General features: G+C 40.8%; 1 protein-coding gene and 1 long non-coding RNA gene across 11 annotated transcripts in view; one reads left to right on the top strand and one right to left on the bottom strand.

The window, feature by feature from the left end:
• The window catches only part of LOC307207744, a 962,945-nt gene that overhangs the window by 310,548 nt on the left and 633,515 nt on the right, over window positions 1-18,882 (top strand). The gene's annotated exons all lie outside the window — the stretch shown is intronic.
• The window catches only part of TENM1 (teneurin transmembrane protein 1), a 399,682-nt gene that overhangs the window by 290,478 nt on the left and 90,322 nt on the right, over window positions 1-18,882 (bottom strand). For all 10 annotated transcript variants that reach the window (XM_079961576.1, XM_079961584.1, XM_079961581.1 and 7 more), the window contains exon 2: window positions 18,556-18,833. In XM_079961576.1, the coding sequence (XP_079817702.1) occupies window positions 18,556-18,772 (217 nt within the window). In that variant the 5' untranslated portion in view covers window positions 18,773-18,833. The remainder of the gene's footprint in view (window positions 1-18,555; window positions 18,834-18,882) is intronic.

Here is an 18,882-nt window from a genome sequence, read left to right as displayed (position 1 = left end):
CAGAAAATGCAGCATATATCACAAGTAACATCTTACTTGCTATTACAAGTAATATATTAACATCTTACTCAAGTAAGAGGGACATTTACAGATGGAAAGACAAGCATTTGTGTTTTTTTTTATTACAGGTTTCATAAGAGCACCTAATGCTGTTTCGTCTTTAGACTACTGACAGAACACACAAACACACAGAGAGAAGTATGGAAGCCTACAATGATATCTACCCACCCCACACACTACTTTTCTTCCTTCTACAGCCTGGACATTGTGTACTAAGTTAGCTCTTTGTCACTCTCCCTTTACATAACTCCAGGCTCCTACCTCCAGCTCTTGACATCTCTTCCCAAAGCACTTAGACGTGTCAAAATGTCTGTGCACTTTTTGGTTAAGTAATGGCATGTTATAGATTTTCTGAGATCATTGACATACTCAGAGATAGCTTTCTAAACCAAAATGTACAGCTTGGCTCCTAGCCCATCGGCTCATAAGATTAGGATTATTGGAGAGACTCATTTGGAACAGGGTGAAGGTTGCTGAAAGAATTTTAAACCAGGATGGCCTCGTAAGGCTTGTCAGGTTGGCCTTCAACTTTTATAAGATTAAGCCTCCTGTGCTGGAGATGCTTAAAAAAATATAAGATGGATGAAGATTTTCTGGAACGTTTCTGCCTGGCGAAGCGAGGAGAATGCTCGCCTGCCACATATACTAACAGTGCCAGTTCAAGTGGTTACCATCTGTTGCATCTGTATGGCTGCAGACCCTTCACAGTTTGTTTTTCAGATATTTGCCCCCTCAGGGCTTCAGCAGAAAGGAGGGAGGAGGAAGAGGAGAGAAAGGAGGAGGGGAAAAGAGCAGCAAGAAAGTGAAGGAGGCAGAATCTGTAAGAAACAAAAGGTGAGCAGGCTTGCTTGTTTCATTCTCCTACAGAGGTAGGGAACAGGATCTGGCCGGTGAGATCTCCCACCTGTCAATCACCTGAAGTCACCATGATGTCAGATGACCTCCCCCCCCCTTCATTTGCACTGTGGCTTGAAATCACTGCCAATCAGCAATGACTTCAACCCTTGCTTGTATCGGCTACAGACTACTCCAAAGTCCTGCTCTTCGCAGGAATCAGCTCAGATAGGGAGCTCCTGAGCTGAATCAATCCCAGCAGGGCTTGTATTTGGTTTATATTTAAAAGGGGCTAAATACAACGAAGGGACATGGGTGGTGCTGTGGGTTAAACCACAGAGCCTAGGACTTGCCGATCAGAAGGTCGGCAGATCAAATCCCTGCTCCTGCCAACCTGCAGTTTGAAACACCTCAAAGTGCAAGTAGATAAATAGGTACTGCTCCAGCGGGAAGGTAAACGGCATTTCCGTGCACTGCTCTGGTTCGCCAGAAGCGGCTTAGTCATACTGGCCACATAACCCAGAACCTGTACGCCAGCTCCCTTGGCCAGTAAAGCGAGATGAGCGCCGCAACCCCAGAGTCGGTCATGACTGGACCTAATGGTCAGGGGTCCCTTTACCTTTATCTAAATACAACGAACAAATGCCGAAGACATGTTTTCAGGCTCCCAGATGTTTCTTTGCAGCCATGCCTTTACCTGCCCTAAAATCTGATGCCATATATAAGAAACTAAGCAAACTTGGCTGAAGAAACTCAAGTTTGCATTTGAGCCTCTCTTGCTGGGTCCTCCATACTAGAAAAGATACAAAGCAATACATACTTTTGAAAATTGGGCTGCAAAAATAACTGATAATTTCATGGTATCTTAGCTAGGGTTGAGTGATATATCAATATATACAAATATATTGCCCAAAAGCAGTTGTCCATATCGTGATATCAGTTTCATAATTTTTGACCTGGCAATATGTCACAAATCATGGTGTGTTTTAGGGCTGGGTGATATATCATCTAAAATCGTTTTGAAGTTCATATCATGTTATTGATTTCATAATATTTTTTAAGAATCATTTTTATTGGTTTTAGAAATATAAAGTACAAATAAACACAAACTAGTAAAAACATGTCTATATGAGGCAATTCTCTGAATTTCAAGACTTCCCCCATGCCCTCCATCAAGTCTTATTTTAGAAGAAGAAGAAGAAGAAGAAGAAGAAGAAGAAGAAGAAGAAGAAGAAGTAGTGGTGGAGTTTGGATTTGATATCCCGCTTTATCACTACCCTAAGGAGTCTCAAAGTGGCTAACAATCTCCTTTCCTTTCCTCCCCCACAACCAACACTCTGTGAGGTGCGTGGGGCTGAGAGACTTCAGAAAAGTGTGACTGGCCCCAGGTCACCCAGCAGCTGCATGTGGAAGAGCGCAGACGCGAACCCGATTTCCCAGATTACGAGACTACCGCTCTTAACCACTACACCACACTGGCTCTTTCAAGTTTTAAGCATCTTAAGTTTTAAGCATCTACAACTGCATATTCATCCGTATTCCAATTTTTATATCAAATCATATTGTCCATAGTGGGGGGGGGGGGGTGTTTCTCTACAAGTGAGTCAAAATCCTGCTCTTGTTCCCATCTCAATTTCATAGTTTTTGACCTGGCAATATATTGTGAATCATGAGGTGTGTGTATGTGTCTGCTATGCAAAATTCACGGGGGGGAATCATGGGGAAAACTGCAAAACCAGCCAGTGCCACACAGCTCTATCCTTATTTCAGACATCATGCTATATCAACATATCACAATGTTTGGCTGGTGATATATTGTGTCCTCCCTCAAAGAGGGCACGTGTTGCAGTGCGACCTGACAACCAAACCCTGTGTTGTGTGTGGGTACAATTGGATAATCACAACAACCTATTGGTAGGTACCTCGATACTGGGTTTAATCAGGCCAATGGGATGCGAGCCAAACGGATCGAGGGACTATATATGCCCATGCACGTGACCCCGAGCTTCCTCTTTGGGCCAGTGCATTGGAAAACCTGCCCACCTCTCCCTACTTTTAGGGCTTTGCACTTGACCTTGCTATGCCGCCATGTGTCATCTGTCGTTGGGACAGGGGCACTTAGCTGATTAGCTGTTGCCATTTGGGTTTCGCCTACCACATAGCAAATCGTCACAACTTGTAAGGTTGCGAATAGGCTCTAGTTCAGGTGATAGGGATGGGGGAACGCTCTCGCCATCCCTATGAGAAGGGTATTCCATTAAAGGAATCCAGGGACTCAGTGGTTTGGTCAGCCCTGAGAAGGATTGTGCCCGTGCCTGAGTCCAGGGGACATCTGGGTGGCGGAGATAGCCCATTCCCGGCTTTCTGTGTTCACCCTAGGTTGACCTATGCTGGTGCTCTGGGTCAGTGCTACCTGCATGACAGGGAGCTAGTCAAACCAGAGCCTATGCAACCACTCACTTTCTGTAATCAATAAAGTTGTGGCCTAAATTCTGCCAAAAACCAAACCAAAATTTGTGTCTTGTCTGAATATATTTAAGGGGGAGGTTAAAAGGTCTAAACACGCAAATCACAAAGCTGAAACCCAGATATTGCCCAGCCCTAATATTAGCATGATGCATCCTCTGCCCACATTATTTAGATGGAGTAAAGAGACAAAGTATACATTTTTCTGTTCCTATTACACAATGGTGCTGCATTGTTAAATCGAACTATATATTGCCGTTCCTGTTGATTTTTCTTCACCTCAGTACCTATTGCCTTTATCTATTTTCCCCCTGGAATGCAAAGCTGTTTAGATCAGACTGATAAGAGTGACTGAAAAAAAGGCTATTGCCACCAGAACCTTCCATTTTGTACACATTACATGGCTGAAGAACTGGATTATAAAATACAGAGAAGTGTGGATTTCAAAGGATGACTGTGTTTCAGTTCACATCTTAATTTGAGATGTGTGAATTAGTTACATTTGCCTTTGTCCTTCACCCCTACACAGAGATACAGAACTGGCTTAAGTAACCACTTCAAGTTCTGACCTTGGAACAACACTTTTCAGAGGGTGATTTCTTCAAGTAATATTTGAAAGTTCATTATGGACATTTAGACTCAGCTCAGCCTCAAGGGTATTTATTAAACTTTCAACACTGACTCAATCCAACTAGAAATCTAATGTTATTCTTTAAAGGATGTCAAAGTGGAAAGGGGTGAAAAAAATGCAAGATTACAACGTTCTTGTAACCTGAAAATGAAAAATGTCATATTTTTTCTTCTATGCAAGTTCAACATCCATTTCTTCCACCAAAGAATCCAACTCCCACCTGAAAAGATTAAGATTCTGCAAAGACTTAATATATAGCTGGCTTCCACTCCAGGCTCCAAGATAATTTACTACCCTTAGAGAAACCATAAGCATTTGTCTAACCATAATCTATTCCTATATGCCTCCCTTTCTAAGAATTAATAAATATGGCCATGGCACAGAGTCAAACACATGTCCTTTCAGAAAGCATTCCTTTCAACTTGTTTTTAAACAACAATATGAATTGACCCAGAAAGAACACTGTATTGCTGAACATTTTAATCTGGACACTCAAATCCTAAAAACAGGAATAAGTCCCAGAGAGGTAATATAGATCTAGTTTCATATGTGAAACTTGGTCTTCAAGGCAAGGTAAGGCTTCATTCACTTGCCAGTTTACTCCATTTTCATGACACTTCCTTAACTGTTAACTTCCACATTATACTTGAACTTTCACATGGTGTAAAAGTCATTTCTGGAACTGTAGTGGAATATAGTGCTCATCTGATGTTATTTGCTTCCAGAAAATGAGTGCTAAACCTCTGTTATATTCCACTATAGTTCTGGAAGTGACTTTAATATCCAGGAAAGGAATGATTACACTTTTAAAAACATTTTTATTATATTCGTTAAACATTACAAACAACAAAAACGATGGCACAAAATTATTTCAGTCACAAGCTTATCCATAGCAAAGCACAGTATAGAAGCAAGGAAAGTATCCACTAATGTAATTTTATGAGCACTCTACTCTTGTGCCTTTAGAGAGTCATCTTATCACAAGGATCCTGTGTTTTATACATTATCTCACTTTCAGTGAGCCCTAATATGGCCACTCCATATAGACTGGGGGGCATAGATTATGCTGCCCCTTGTTTATTAAAGGGAAGAACAGAAACAAAACCTCAAACCTATCTCTTTTTGACACACCCCTCATGACCCTCCTTCTCTGCATAAGTTGATCTGAGAGGGCTATGTCCCACAATCAATCCAGGTCTCCACAGTCAACAACCATTTTTGGCTTCTCTAATTGATGCACACGGCCTCACCCACAAGCAAACCTCCAAACACATTAGACTAGCAACCAACCTTAATCCAAAAGACACAAACTCACTCTCTTCAGTCTCTTCCACCAATCCCTCACAAACACTCCTGTTTACAATTCTTGGTCACAAGCTCTCAGTGACTGCCAACAGCTAAGTAGGACAATGCAACAGAGGAGAAATCTACCCGTTATGTAAATGTATATTTGTGTATGTGTGTTAAATAACAGTTGCACAGAGGGGCCAACCTAGACTGAGTTCACAGCTTGTGCAGAGTGGGCTTTATGCTCTCTCCCTCATACTTGAGTTCCAATAAAAATTACATAGTCCACTACAAGCTGTCATTAGCATCAAGAGCAGCATTTCTGGATCAGTGACCCATATCTGCAGTTTTTAACCTGAGAATGTTTTTTTAAAAAAACAAACAACAACAACAAACTACTGCTCATTCACTATTTTTTTCTTTTAAAAAATGAAATAAAAAACACTTTAGAAAAATAGAACACATCAGAAAATCAAGCACGCAAACACACACACACACACACACACACACACACACACACACTTAAAGGCATGTAACATAAAAGTAGACGACTTTAAAACAAGATGCCAAATGAACAACCTATTCCACAGGAAACAAATTTAGTATGTTTCCTTAAAAAACAGAACAACAAACTCAGTTTGTCCTGCCAATAAACAATTGCAAAAGCCAGACTTGCCAAGAGCTAATTTTCTATTTTTGCCAAAACCATGGATTACAATAGGCCATGCCTGCCAATAACCATATAGCTTCGGGCTGCTGGGAATTCATTTTTGTTTGTTTGTTTTTCCTTGCAAGACTGACACAGTATTGGCATTATACTCCCTCAGGTAAACAAAAGCTATACAAACAACAGAGAAGAGGAGATTTAAAGGAACTGCTCACAAATTAGGAACTGGCATGGGTTTCTCTCAGGTCTAGTTATCACAAACAGTAGAGGATTGTTCAGAAATTACTGCAAAAGCACACACAGGGTCCATGTAGCATGTATGACTTGTCTCTTTAAAAGCAGGGCTGCAATAACAGCTCTCCTCCTTCCTTTGCTGTGGTTTTTTTTTTCTAAATTAGAACTGGTTGGAGCACACTTTGCCAACCTTGTGCCCTCTAGTAGTTTTGTACTACAGCCTCTACAAGTTTAGCCATGTGCAATAGAAACTGTAGTCCAAACATCTGGAGGGCACAAGCTTGGAGAAGGCTGGGTTAAACTTTTTGCATAGCCTATGCCTGGATGTTTACTGTATGTGTGTTGTCTGTTGTTCCTGAGTAAAAGTTCTACAAATTACCTTGTCTGTTTTTGCTTCCTGGGTGTAGGTCAGAGTATACACAGTGAGTATTCTCCTCCATACTCGCATAAATAGAGGAGACATTACAGGAAAAAAACAGGATAACATGGAGGGATTTTTTGCAGGATGCAAATGGAAAACTAGATATGATGCCAGTTGTTACCTCTAGTCAGACTTATATACAAATTTTGGAAGCTCATGAGTGATAAGTGGGAGATTATTTTCTGTCTTGGAACAAAAATGATCTAGAGAAGAATCCCAGGCTCTTCTCTAATCCCCATTCGCCACCCCAGGTGTCTGTGCTGCTCAGGCCTAAACAAATAAACTCATGTTTATTTCATAAAAAAAGAAGCCCAATATGAAACTCCAGTGTTGTTGAATTAGAACTTACTAGGGTTTTCCTCTACTGCTACAGGTATCATGGACTGTCTCTTGAATTTTACAATGTCCTTTTGGCCCTAATGTTTGTCTTTCTATCTCCATGTATACCAAAGAGGGTATATCAAACTTTGTACACCTCATGTAGAAGTAGCCTACTTGACGAAACTTATACTGTAACAACTATGCTGTAATTCTCAAAGATGCCCAAAAGTATAGGTTTTCTCACTGTCAACACGCTTCTCTCTTTCCTGTCAACTGTTGGGAAAGCTTTGGATGACAACCTGCTCTAAGATGTACTAAGAGTTAAACAAAGCCATCTGATTATCTTGAGTGATTCAGCTCACCTACAATGCATCCATGAATTCAATGCTGACAATCCTCCTATCCCTCCAAATTTCTTTTAAGGTGTGCAAAAGCTAACTCTCAGTCCTTTTTCTGCAAATATAAAACTCTTAATTATCCTTTGTCAGGTTCTCAGGGTTTTTTTTCCTGATTCTGGCAAACTAAGTACAACAAATAAAACAGAACTTCTAGGTAGGGTGACATGCTAATTGCAGAGATTCTTGAAAAATAATGAAAGCTTTAAATTATTGCATTTAACAAAATCTTTTTTGACTCCTTCCACCAAAAGGCTGTAATTATGTTTATACAACTGAGTCAGATCAGTTACCTGTTTTTATCCCCACGTTAAAAAGTTTTGTAGCTCTTTTTCAGTCCAGTCTACAGCTTTATACTGCAGACCTAGGAACAATGAGAGGCAGAGGCCAAAGCAGAGAGATAAGCCAACATGAGACTCCAGGTGGGTAAAAACAAGGCCACAACATTGTTGATTACGGCAGTTCAGACGTTTGACTTTGGGCAGCGTAAGGATCTGATCATTGCACTGGCTCCCTGGTGTGAGATTTGGGGCTGCCCCCCCCCCCCAAAAAAAATCCTTTATATATTATTTTTTTCAGTACAGTGGTGCCTCAGGTTACATACACTTCAGGTTACATACACTTCAGGTTACAGACTCTGATAACCCAGAAATAGTGCTTCAGGTTTGCTTCAGGATGAGAACAGAAATTGTGCTCTGGCAGCACGGCGGCAGCAGGAGGCCCTATTAGCTAAAGTGGTGCTTCAGGTTAAGAACGGACCTCCAGAACAAATTAAGTACTTAACCCGAGGTACCACTGTACTGATATCCAATATTGTAAACTCTCATAAGGCAGACAGAATGACTAATAAAGGTAAAATAAAGGTAAAATAAAGGTAAAATAAAGCAGACATAGGTTATGTTGTTATCAAACCAGTGCCCAGAAATGCTTAGGAATCACATCTAACTGCAAGGGCCTTTGAAAAATCAGAGGACGTAAAAACCATCTTGTTTATTAATGTAAATAACAAAGGGGTACAAATAATGGAGAAAGATGAGCTCCTCTAGGCAGTCTGTTGTGCTCTATTTCTCTGGCATAGCTAATCCCCAGATTCTACTTCACCAACCCCACAGAGTAAGATCTTTGTGGTACCTCTAATGCTGAGCAACTTCCACAAATACAGCTGCTATTAAGAACATGATTAGATCTTTACGTAACCCATTTTGCATTGTATGAGGGAAATATTGACAATGAAGCCAATCCAGGTTCCATAGGAATAAATCTAAAAGTCTATGAAACATTAAGCGAAAAAGGCCATTCTACAATATCAAATGCCATAGAGGCATCTGAAAACAAACATGTAACAACTACAGGTAACTAACAACTTATGTGCATTTAAGTTGTGCACATTCAGCTTTACATGCTTGGAAAAAATATATAAAAAGTGGGGTGGAAAGAGGGCAGGCTCTGTCCAGGGAAAAAGACTTTGGCATTGAACCCAATGTGTTTTGATGATACATGGTTTTGGCTCTATGTGCTATTCCTGGAACTTAACTCCAGCATGGGTTGAGAGTCACCTGTACTGTGCAACTGAACTTGTTAATTGCACTTCAACTCTTATAATAAACTTTTCTTTTGTAGATAAAGCCTGCTACCTCTATGAAAATATTTCTCTATGACCCCACATATAATTTCTGTTGATAGTTTATGATCATTGTTTAGTAGCAACAGAGGCTTTATAGGAGTCAAATTATGCTGGATCATCTTCCACTTTACAGATTAATATTATTTTTACTTCTGTCAAAGATTTATAAATCTCCCTATACCAAGAGTTTAATTTTAAAATGATAAAGAGAGTGAGGCAGAAAAATATTTTGCAATGAAGTCATATGTAGCTGTATTTCATTGCACTTTATTGGAATGTCCAGTTCATTATGTTGGGTTATTTTGGGTATATCAAGATTAATCAGAAACTGTGAAAATCTATTTATTCCTGAATTCCTCGTTTATATTCTCTCCATAAAATTCATGAATATTTGTTCCATTTCTCCCGGTGCTTTTAAAAGTCTTTATTATTCACCAGTGAGGGCTCTCTCTTTCCCGCTCTCTCCATAAAAGCTAATGATCCCATGATCCCCCTCACTGCGTGGTCTGTATCTTTCAGATGCAATTTATTCTGGTGATCTCCAGTCATCTAAATGGCATCCTTGAAGAACATATCTTCTATTTTCTAGACTCATTCCCTTGTTCTGTTCCTACATTGACCCATAACCTTTCCCCCCTCTTCTTTTTGAAATAAAGGACTTTCTTATTAATGCTTCTCAGGCCTTCCCAAATATAACTGAATTACAATAAGGATTACAATAATATCAAAATTATTATACATTTAGTTTATTGATTCTGTCCACTTGTCTAGGGTACGAGTCCATGGCATAAGTACTGGTGGTAGTTTCTTACCCTCAAATGCTGAACAGCTTGATTAGGCTATAAATGAATGGGTGGGGGAACTGAAAGGGAAACTTCAACAGGTGTCCTACCACAGTAAATACAACCAAAGTATAATGTGCCCTGTAAGCTGCTGGAGTTCTCACAAATAAACACACACACACACACACACAAACAACACAAACCTTTGCCTCATTACATATGCAATGCAATTATAATAAGTCCCCCCCCACCACAGAAAAATAAGTCACCTACACAGTGAGCTGGCCAAAATATGAGGCTGATTGGAGTGTTTCACTCAACCCAGCAACCATTTTTCACTAATTCTAGTGACTTTCCCCTTCTTGCTATATTTGCAAACCCGCATGCTTGGTGGTTCTTCAACTCACATACTCTGAAATAATTATCAGAGAAGTGACAGGTGCAATTCAGACACCATAACCTCAGTCATGGGATTTTTTTGAGACTAAGAACAAGCCATATGTCTACCTACATCCTCCCCTTGCATCTTCTCCAAGCCCTCTGAGGGAGATATGGTGGTTTGTCAAGCCACAGTTTGTCAGGCACTGCCTACAAACCAGGGTAGCGAAATAAGCTCATGGGTCCCATCTGTGAGCCTGCACAGACTATTAGGAAAAATGTAAGAAGAACCCGACTACATAGGAGCAAATTAGACATGGGAAATATCAATATTGAGTTTATCTGCATTCCCCCCCCCCCTCATTTCATTCACTGAATCATAGACTTGTAGAGTCAGTCTTGCTCCTTTATCTCGAAAAGAAGTGAGATTTTACTCTCTCCACAAGTCCACAAAAAATTATGGTCAAATATTGCATATTATGTGCATTACATTGTGTGCAGTTTTGCATGACATAAGTCCTATTTCGTCTAACATAGCAAACTTGTGCATTTGGGTGGGCGGGGGGGACTGCAGAAAGGCACTTGAAAAGCTGTTTCTCTCTCTCTTAGTTTTGCTGCTAAGGCTTTATTTTGGCGCAAGGAAGATGGGCTGCTTTCTTTTCATTTCCGTTCATCATGGTGATGAGGTTTCCTAAAGTGACCAGCACATAAGCAGATGATACAACAGTCATATGATAGTATAAAAATGCTTATGTATTAGTATACTTAATGAATGATGCTGCAGAATCACAGAACAGCATGGAGTATGATTCTTTTATATGCCTTATATGTACAATATACATACAGTGGTGTATGTATCTGTTCCGCGAGTCTCTTCGTCTTGCGGTTTTTTCGTCTTGCGAAGCAACCCTATTAGCGGCTTAGCGGCTTAGCGCTATTAGTGGCTATTAGCGGCAAAGCGGCTTAGAAAAAGGGGGGGAGCGAAAAAAATCGCAAGACTCGCAAGACGTTTTCATCTTGCGAAGCAAGCCCATAGGGAAATTCGTCTTGCGAAGCGCCTCGAAAAACGGAAAAACCTTTCGTCTAGCGGGTTTTTCGTCTTGCGAGGCATTCGTCTTGCGGGGCACCACTGTATTTTTGCAAATAATTAGTCAGCCTTTTTTAAAAAAACCAACAACCCCACAACATTACACAAGCAGCTCAGATATAAGTGGTGGCTTGATACAAGATGCAATGTGGGAAAAGCTCAATCAGGTTGGAACTGCGAAATTCTCTGTATACATCCACTTAAAACCATTTTCTCCTCCATCCCTAGAGCAAAGGCTGATCTAGCTCAGCACAGTGCTTCTCATATAAGCAATGGCAAATAAACAGCAGTTTGAACAGTGAACGTACTGTTTTATTACGCTCTGCCATTGCTTCTGATTGGCTTTATGAAATATCAGAAAATCTAGAAACCCATATAAATATGCATATGCAGAAAAACACATCTGTATAACCACCCTCAATCATGATCTAAATGTAGCCTCAATGCTTTGTATGGTGGGAATGAGATTGCATCCTGGGTTTTGGTTAAGTATCTGATTATTTATTAAATTTGTATACGCATAATAAAAACAAGAACAAAACAAATTAGCCCTCTTCCAAAAACCTGTTTAAAAGGATGTATGATATTAATCAGCTTGGCAGAAGAGGAACATTGTCACCTGGCACCTAAAGATGTATAATGAAGGTGTCAGGTGAGCCTCTCAGGGGAGAGCATTCCACAAATGGGAGCCATAGAAGAAAAGGCCTATTGCCACCCTCCAGACTTCTCATAGAGGAGGCATATGAACAAGGGCTACAATGATGCTCACAGGGTCTGGATAGGTTTACATAGAGAGAGGCATTTCTTGAGGTATTGTGGTCCTGAGCCATTTAAGGCTTTAAGGGTCAAAACCAGCACTTTGAATTGGGCTCGGAAACTCATTAGCAGCCAGTGCTGTCAGACCAGGATCGGTATAATATGCTCAAGCAATCTTGCCTGAGCAACCTGGCTGCTGAATTCAGCACCAGCTGAAGTTTCTAACCTGCCTTCAGAGGCAACCCTACATATAACATGTTGCAGTGATCTAAGCTAGAGGTTACTAGAACATAGACAACAGAAGCTAGACTATTATTGTCCAGAGTGCAGCCAGGCCACCAGCTGAAGGCAATGGAAGGCACTCTGCACCACTGAGGCCACCTGAGCCTCAAGCGACAGCAACACAACAGGAAAGGATCCAGTAGTATCCCCAAGCTAGGTACCTACCATCAAGAGCAGGCAACCTTCTAACCATCCAGTCTAGGGAACCATCCACTATCAGTGCCTCAATCTTATCTGGATTGAGCTTCAGTGTGTTGGCTCTCATCCTGTCCATTACCAAGGCAAGACAACAGTCCAGCACATCCATTACCTCTCCTGCAGATGTAGAGGAGAAGTAGAGCTGTGTGTCATCAGCATATTGCTGACAACGTACTCCAAAATTCCCGATGACCCCACTCAGTGGTTTCATGTAGATGTTAAACAACATAGGGGATAAAATTGAATCCCGAGGAACTCCACATTGAAGGCTCCATGGAACTGAATAACACTCACAAGCACCACCCTTTTGAAACAACCATCCAATTAAGACTGGAACCACCACAAAGTGGTGCCACTCACCCCTAACTTGGACAGACGCTCCAAAAGGATACCATAGTCAATGGTTTCTAAAGTGGCTGAGGGTTCTAGAAGAATTAACAGGGACACATTTTCTCTGTCCCAGTACAATTCCTATGCTAGAACTGGGCCTAAACCCTGACTGAAATGGATTTAGAAAATTAGTTGAGTTGGGCCCTCCACAACCCTAGTGAAGTATACTCATTTCCCCTCTCATATGTTGGCCCTGTATCTATGCTCTCCCTCTCTCTGAACAAATTGACCTCCATTTTAATTACAGTTACTCCCCCAAACATTGTAATTCATTAGCTTGATTACTGAATTGCATGGCCCAAGTTGTTTTAACATATTGCCACTTAATCACTGTTCAATTTAGTAATTCATTAAATGCACACTAATGTGTTATTCTTTTGTTATAATATGTCAATTAATAAGTCCAGTAACTCAATAATTCACCCATTCATTAATCCTTTAATACAAAAAGACAGATTATAAAATTAATTTCATCAAGATAGCATGCTACTAGTATATAATTAATTGATAATGCTATCAGAATTCATTATATACTATAGCCTACCCCAATTTATTCAGCTACTAATTCATTCATTAATGCTAGATCAATGTATCAGTTCATAAATTAGTCAAATTAGAGTTTCATTGGGAAAACAAGATCACAAGCAAGTCTCTCTGTTTTATTTGATTAGGTTCTATATTATGATCTTGAAAATAAAGGTTTGCAATTCCATTTTAACCTTCATTTCTTTCATAACCCAGATCTGTAAAGTTTATTTTGCATTGTTACAGGGAAATAATTAAACCAGTAAAAGAAAGTGCCAACTAAATTTGTAATTTGCTTACAGTTTTACCAAGTCCCATTTCTTCTTTGTTCTCCTCCACCACAACCAGCTTACAAAAATGAAATCCACTACAGCATCCAATTGGAAAGTGTCATTAGATATAATTCAGTCTATACCAGTTTCACCCTCAAACTGTGTGTGCATTAGATTAGGGGGGCCTTGCAATGATTTGAGCCATCCTGCCACATCTTCTCTATCCACTTCTAGAACCAAGAGGTCTTGTTTTTTTATCTGATTGTGCACCTGAAAGCAAGGTTTCAATTGGAGGGTTGCAGACATCACATCGTGAAATGAATACGTTCCCCTAGTTCAAGACATGTATTCTGTGTACATGATTGAAGCTAGGGAGAGGGCAGGAGATGGTACCTATTAATACTGAGACCCTTTCACAACCAAATAATATATAGAGATGTGTGTTAGAAACAGCATCTTCTTTATTCTCAAGGGAGTATCTTCTCAACAAAGACAAAGGCTTAACAGAAACTGAAAAATCATGACAGATTCATCTTGGCATTGATAGCCAAAGGTCCAACATGCAAGTCTATCATCCTGAATGACCCTGTAAGTCTTGAACCAGGGAGTCAGGGCCCAGGCACCTTTCCCCCTGCATAGTTCTCAGACTGGGGAATTATTGGCCCAGATCTCTGGCTGCAGGAGAGTGCGACTCAAGTAGGTGAGCAGATCTAGAACTACAGCTCTTTATTTCAGCCCAAGGCCACAAGACAAGAGGAACCACAATAGAGGATTATGAGTGTCTATATAATTCTTGCCCCCAAATGTGTTCTTCAATGAGGACCAGTGCTGGATCTACACATTTTCCTGTAGAGGGCAAAAACCTGCACTGCTGCCTCCCTATCACCACCACGGTTGAGAGAAGGAAGCATGTGCAGGTTGACTTGTCTCTGTGGTGGCCACAGTAGCAATACAAGGAAAGGCTGACCAAGGAGCAAAGGGGAGCCCATCCTGCTTCCCTTTGGGAGGGGCAATGAAAAACAAGGGACAATTTACATAAGTCCTGGTCCTAGCAGCTCTCACGAGACCCCTGCTCCAGGCTGGCGCTTATGTTGCCAGTTCACCTGCCTGCTGTGCTCCTTCTTTCCTGCTCGCTTGTGGTGGCAGTGGGGCCTCTTTTGCACCTCCTCACCTTCCTCTTCCTGGGGTGGCCAAGCAAACCAGCCTTTCTATAGCCACTCACCTCTTCCTGTAAGGTGTGTGGGGGCTGTAGCCAGCCACACCATGTGATCATCAAGGCCTGGCTCCTTTACATTCCTGCTGGCCCAAAGAGAAAAGAGAGGTGCACAGCAACCACGGCACAGGCTTGGTGACTCCTTACATGTTCCAGCCAGATTCATCTTATTAGAATAGGTGGGTGGCTGTTCACCCACCTCTTCTAATAAATGGGACCTGGCTGGAATGTAGTCAGTGAATGTGTGCTATGGCAGTGACACTTCTTTGTTTTCTCTCACCTACACAGAATGCTGTTTTGCCACCCCCTAACCTGCCACCTACTGCACATGCCCCCTTTTGCACCCACTATGATCCAGTGCAATACTTTTCAGATGGAAAGGCCCTCTAGCCTTTCTTGGTCTATGTCCCTGTCTTTGGTTCTCATCTGCCCAACCTAGCTTGTTTTGATGATATCTCTGCCTCTGGTTCTTGTTTATAGGATTCAGTGCCTGATCTTCAGCCCATACATGTCCACATATTTTTGCTCTGTGGCTCATATGACTCTCGGTTGCAGCCTGTCAAGTAGACTGCCAGGCCCCAGGCTAACAGACCCTGAAGCTTAGCTTTTACCTTTCATATTCATGCAATGAATATGATACTTCTGAACATAATGTCACCTCAGATTTCCATTCAGCACACCCTGCAGGACTTTAGCTTTCATTAGGTGTTAAAACTGTGAAAATATTTCAAAAATATTGGGATGCATTCAGAAGCAATTGAGAAAATCAGACATGCACACCGTGGCAAAAAATACCATGGCAAAAATAGGCATGAAAATTCAGCCTCCGAGGCAAATGGATACACACACTTTTTCTTTTCTTTTTTTTAAGGAATCACTCTCCTTTCAAATCTGTCTGTGTTAGGTAATCTTTGCTTCACCAAATGCCCCTCACTTTAAAACATGGCTTCTTATCTTAAATATTTTGTTATTCCCAATAGCACAGAACAGACTTTGGGAGATTCAGTTCATATACAAATATATTTATTTTCTGATCCTTGGAACCAAGATAGGCTGGAGAAATTCAGGACTGAATCTCTGCAGATGTTTATTCAGACTTCTGAAAAGCTTAATGCAACATAAAATGGCCTGCAGCCTTCTAAGAAGGGTTACAAGACTTCATTTGCTCACTGTGCTTTCTGGACTTAACCATATCTGGTTAATCCTAACCATATCTACTCAGAACTAAGTCCTGCCATGGGGCTTACTCCCAAGTAACTGGGGTAAGGATTACAGCTTACACCTTGGTACATTCTTACCCAAATATTTACAATTCTCTCTCCTTTTCTATCTTTTCCCACTCAGTTCTGGCTTCTTCGACACTGATAGCTCTCTAGTACAACTTCCTTCAGAGCTACAATCTATCATGAAATGAATGTTCCAGCATTTGATTTTCTGCAACACTCATGCAGAATGTTAACTTAAATAACGTCCTCCCCATAGATCGATTCTGTATTTGGCATTGATTTTTTATTTTATTTTTTAGGCTTCTGACAAGCAAGGAAAGTAAAAGTGAGCCAAGCAAAAGAAAACAACAACAACAATCCTCCCTAAAGGAGAGTGTTTCAAAAAGTTTCTTTTTGAAAACAATAGATGAAAAAATCTTATCCAAGAAAAAGACAAAATTCCTGAAGCAATTTGTTTTAGTGAAGAAAAACATACCACAAGCATACAAATATTAAATGCTTGGAGGACTGCAGATTTATGTATGTATCTGTGTGTATCTATGTATCTGTATTTTTCGCTCTATAAGACACACCAGACCACAAAACGCACCTACTTTTTGGAGGAGGAAAACAAGAAAAAAATATTCTGAATCTCAGAAGCCAGAACAGCAAGAGGGATCGCTGCGCAGTGAAAGCAGCAATCCCTCTTGCTGTTCTGGCTTCTGGGATAGCTGCGCAGCCTGCATTCGCTCCATAAGACGCACACACATTTCCCCTTACTTTTTAGGAGGGAAAAAGTGAGTCTTATAGGGCAAAAAATACGGTATATATCTACATGTATACAAAGTCTTTTGTATTGGCAAACATATACTTTGATTCGGTGGTGAGAAGAGAACAGATGGAGTAGAGGAGGCTTATTTTTTTTATGTGTCCTGCTTTCAAGTTTTCTCCTCATACCTTTCCCTGGATGTGACATTTGAGGAGCAATAAATACAGAGAGCTTCTCACTTCTGTAGCTCCACTTCTTTAGATCAAAAGAAATGCCTGCTGGATCAAGCCAGTGCCCCATCAGGTCCACTCCTCTGTTACCAACCAGAGATACCCATGGAATTCCCACAAGAAGGACAACAGCACTCTCCTCACTTCCCAGCTTCATGAAGTAAGAGGAGTCCCTATATCTTTCCCACTCCTCCTGCCTGAAAGCAGACTAACAAAGTGAGATGGATTGATATAGACAGCCCCTTCCCCACACCCTTTTTTTCAAGACCATGCACCAAGAGTTACATGCTCATAGATGTTTTGGCATTCCAATCTGGTTGCAGAAGTTTCATTCATGTGTTTTTTGTTAGTTTCCTGGAACTGTTTGCTCCGTATCAAAGACCCAATTCTATGGAACTCTCTCCTGACTGACATCAGACCACTTCCCCAGGCCTACCCCAGCAACACTTGGTAAAGACTTCTTAAAATTTCAGTAGGCATTAAAGAATGGTCTTCCACAATCTTGTATTCGGTACACCCCTTTTGCGCCCTGCTTTGAAATGACTGTCATGTGGTATAGAAATGTTTATATCAATAAAAGTTTACAATTTTAGAGTTGGCTTGGCATGTGTAGCAAATCCACCTATCAAATGAAAAATGTTTTAACGTTATTAACAGATGTAAAGAAGTAGTTTGTTAGCATCTCATTTCCAGACTTCCATTTTGTCTCAGTCTTTCATCTTCTCAGCAGCTGCCACAAAGTCTGGCAAATAAGGGCAGGCTGCAATTGGTGGATAAACCACCACTCGCTACTGCAAGAGTGGGGAACCTGTGGCACTCTGGAAGTTGTTGGGCTCCAGTGGTTGGGCTCTGGAAGTTGTTGGGCTCCAGTGGTAATGCTGGCTAGGGCTGATGGGAGCTGGAATCCAACAACATTTTGAGGACAACAGTTTGCCCAGTGCTGCTTTGCTGACACAAAAGGACTCTTGGACCCTGAAAAGTCAATCTGTCCTTCATTCTAAGGCCAGCAGGACAAGACTCATTAATGGACAATAACAAGAACTCTGTGTTCTTGTTTGACCCTCTACCTAACACAATACACCAAACCAAGGGCTCACCCACACTTCCACTTGTCCTACCACTTTCCTCTGGGAAAACGTGCACCAAGCACCACTGTCTTACAGCTATCCAATTATTATTATTTTTTAATTCCCCCATCACCTCCACTACAGCTCTATTTTGTGTAACAAACTTTTCTTTTTGTGACATGTTGGTTGGTCCTAAGAAAGGCATAGCCCAACCATAAACAAAAGAGTAATTGTATAAGTCAGAAGTTGCTGGCAATTGCTGTAATGATAGCTCACAGCTATCCAGCTCTTCCTCCACACAAAAAAAAGATATGGAACAGAAGACTACACAGGAAAATGACTTCATCTGTTCCATATGATGAAGGGATAGCAAGCAATTTAAGTGGGTCATTACCATATGATTAAAAAGTTATTAAGAGTATTCCTTTTAATAAAAACTGGTTTTTTTATTAAAAAAATACCTTGAGTGGGTTCATCAACAGCTTTTCTTTTTCTGCTGTGGCTGTTGTAATTCATTCTGAGTTCTTGGCCATATTCGTTAAGCGTTTCTCTGGACTCATAAGACTGTCTTGCCTTTCTTCCATCCTCACTTTCATCAGATGAGCTTGTGTAAGCTAGATCCATTTCATGCTTAGCTTTCGACAGTGGCTGGTAGGGTTTACAATCCATTTGCTCCATCTCTGATTAAGTAGGCCAAAATCGTGAAAACAAAGTATTGAGGCTCCTTACCGAAACAGTCCTGGAAGAGACAAAAATGTTCAATGTAACTCTCTTCATTCAAGCATGGT

This window comes from Podarcis cretensis (genome assembly GCF_951804945.1).
Source record: "Podarcis cretensis genome assembly, chromosome: Z".
In the NCBI taxonomy this organism is placed as follows: Eukaryota; Metazoa; Chordata; class Lepidosauria; order Squamata; family Lacertidae; genus Podarcis; species Podarcis cretensis.
This window is presented reverse-complemented; position numbering and strand designations above follow the sequence as displayed.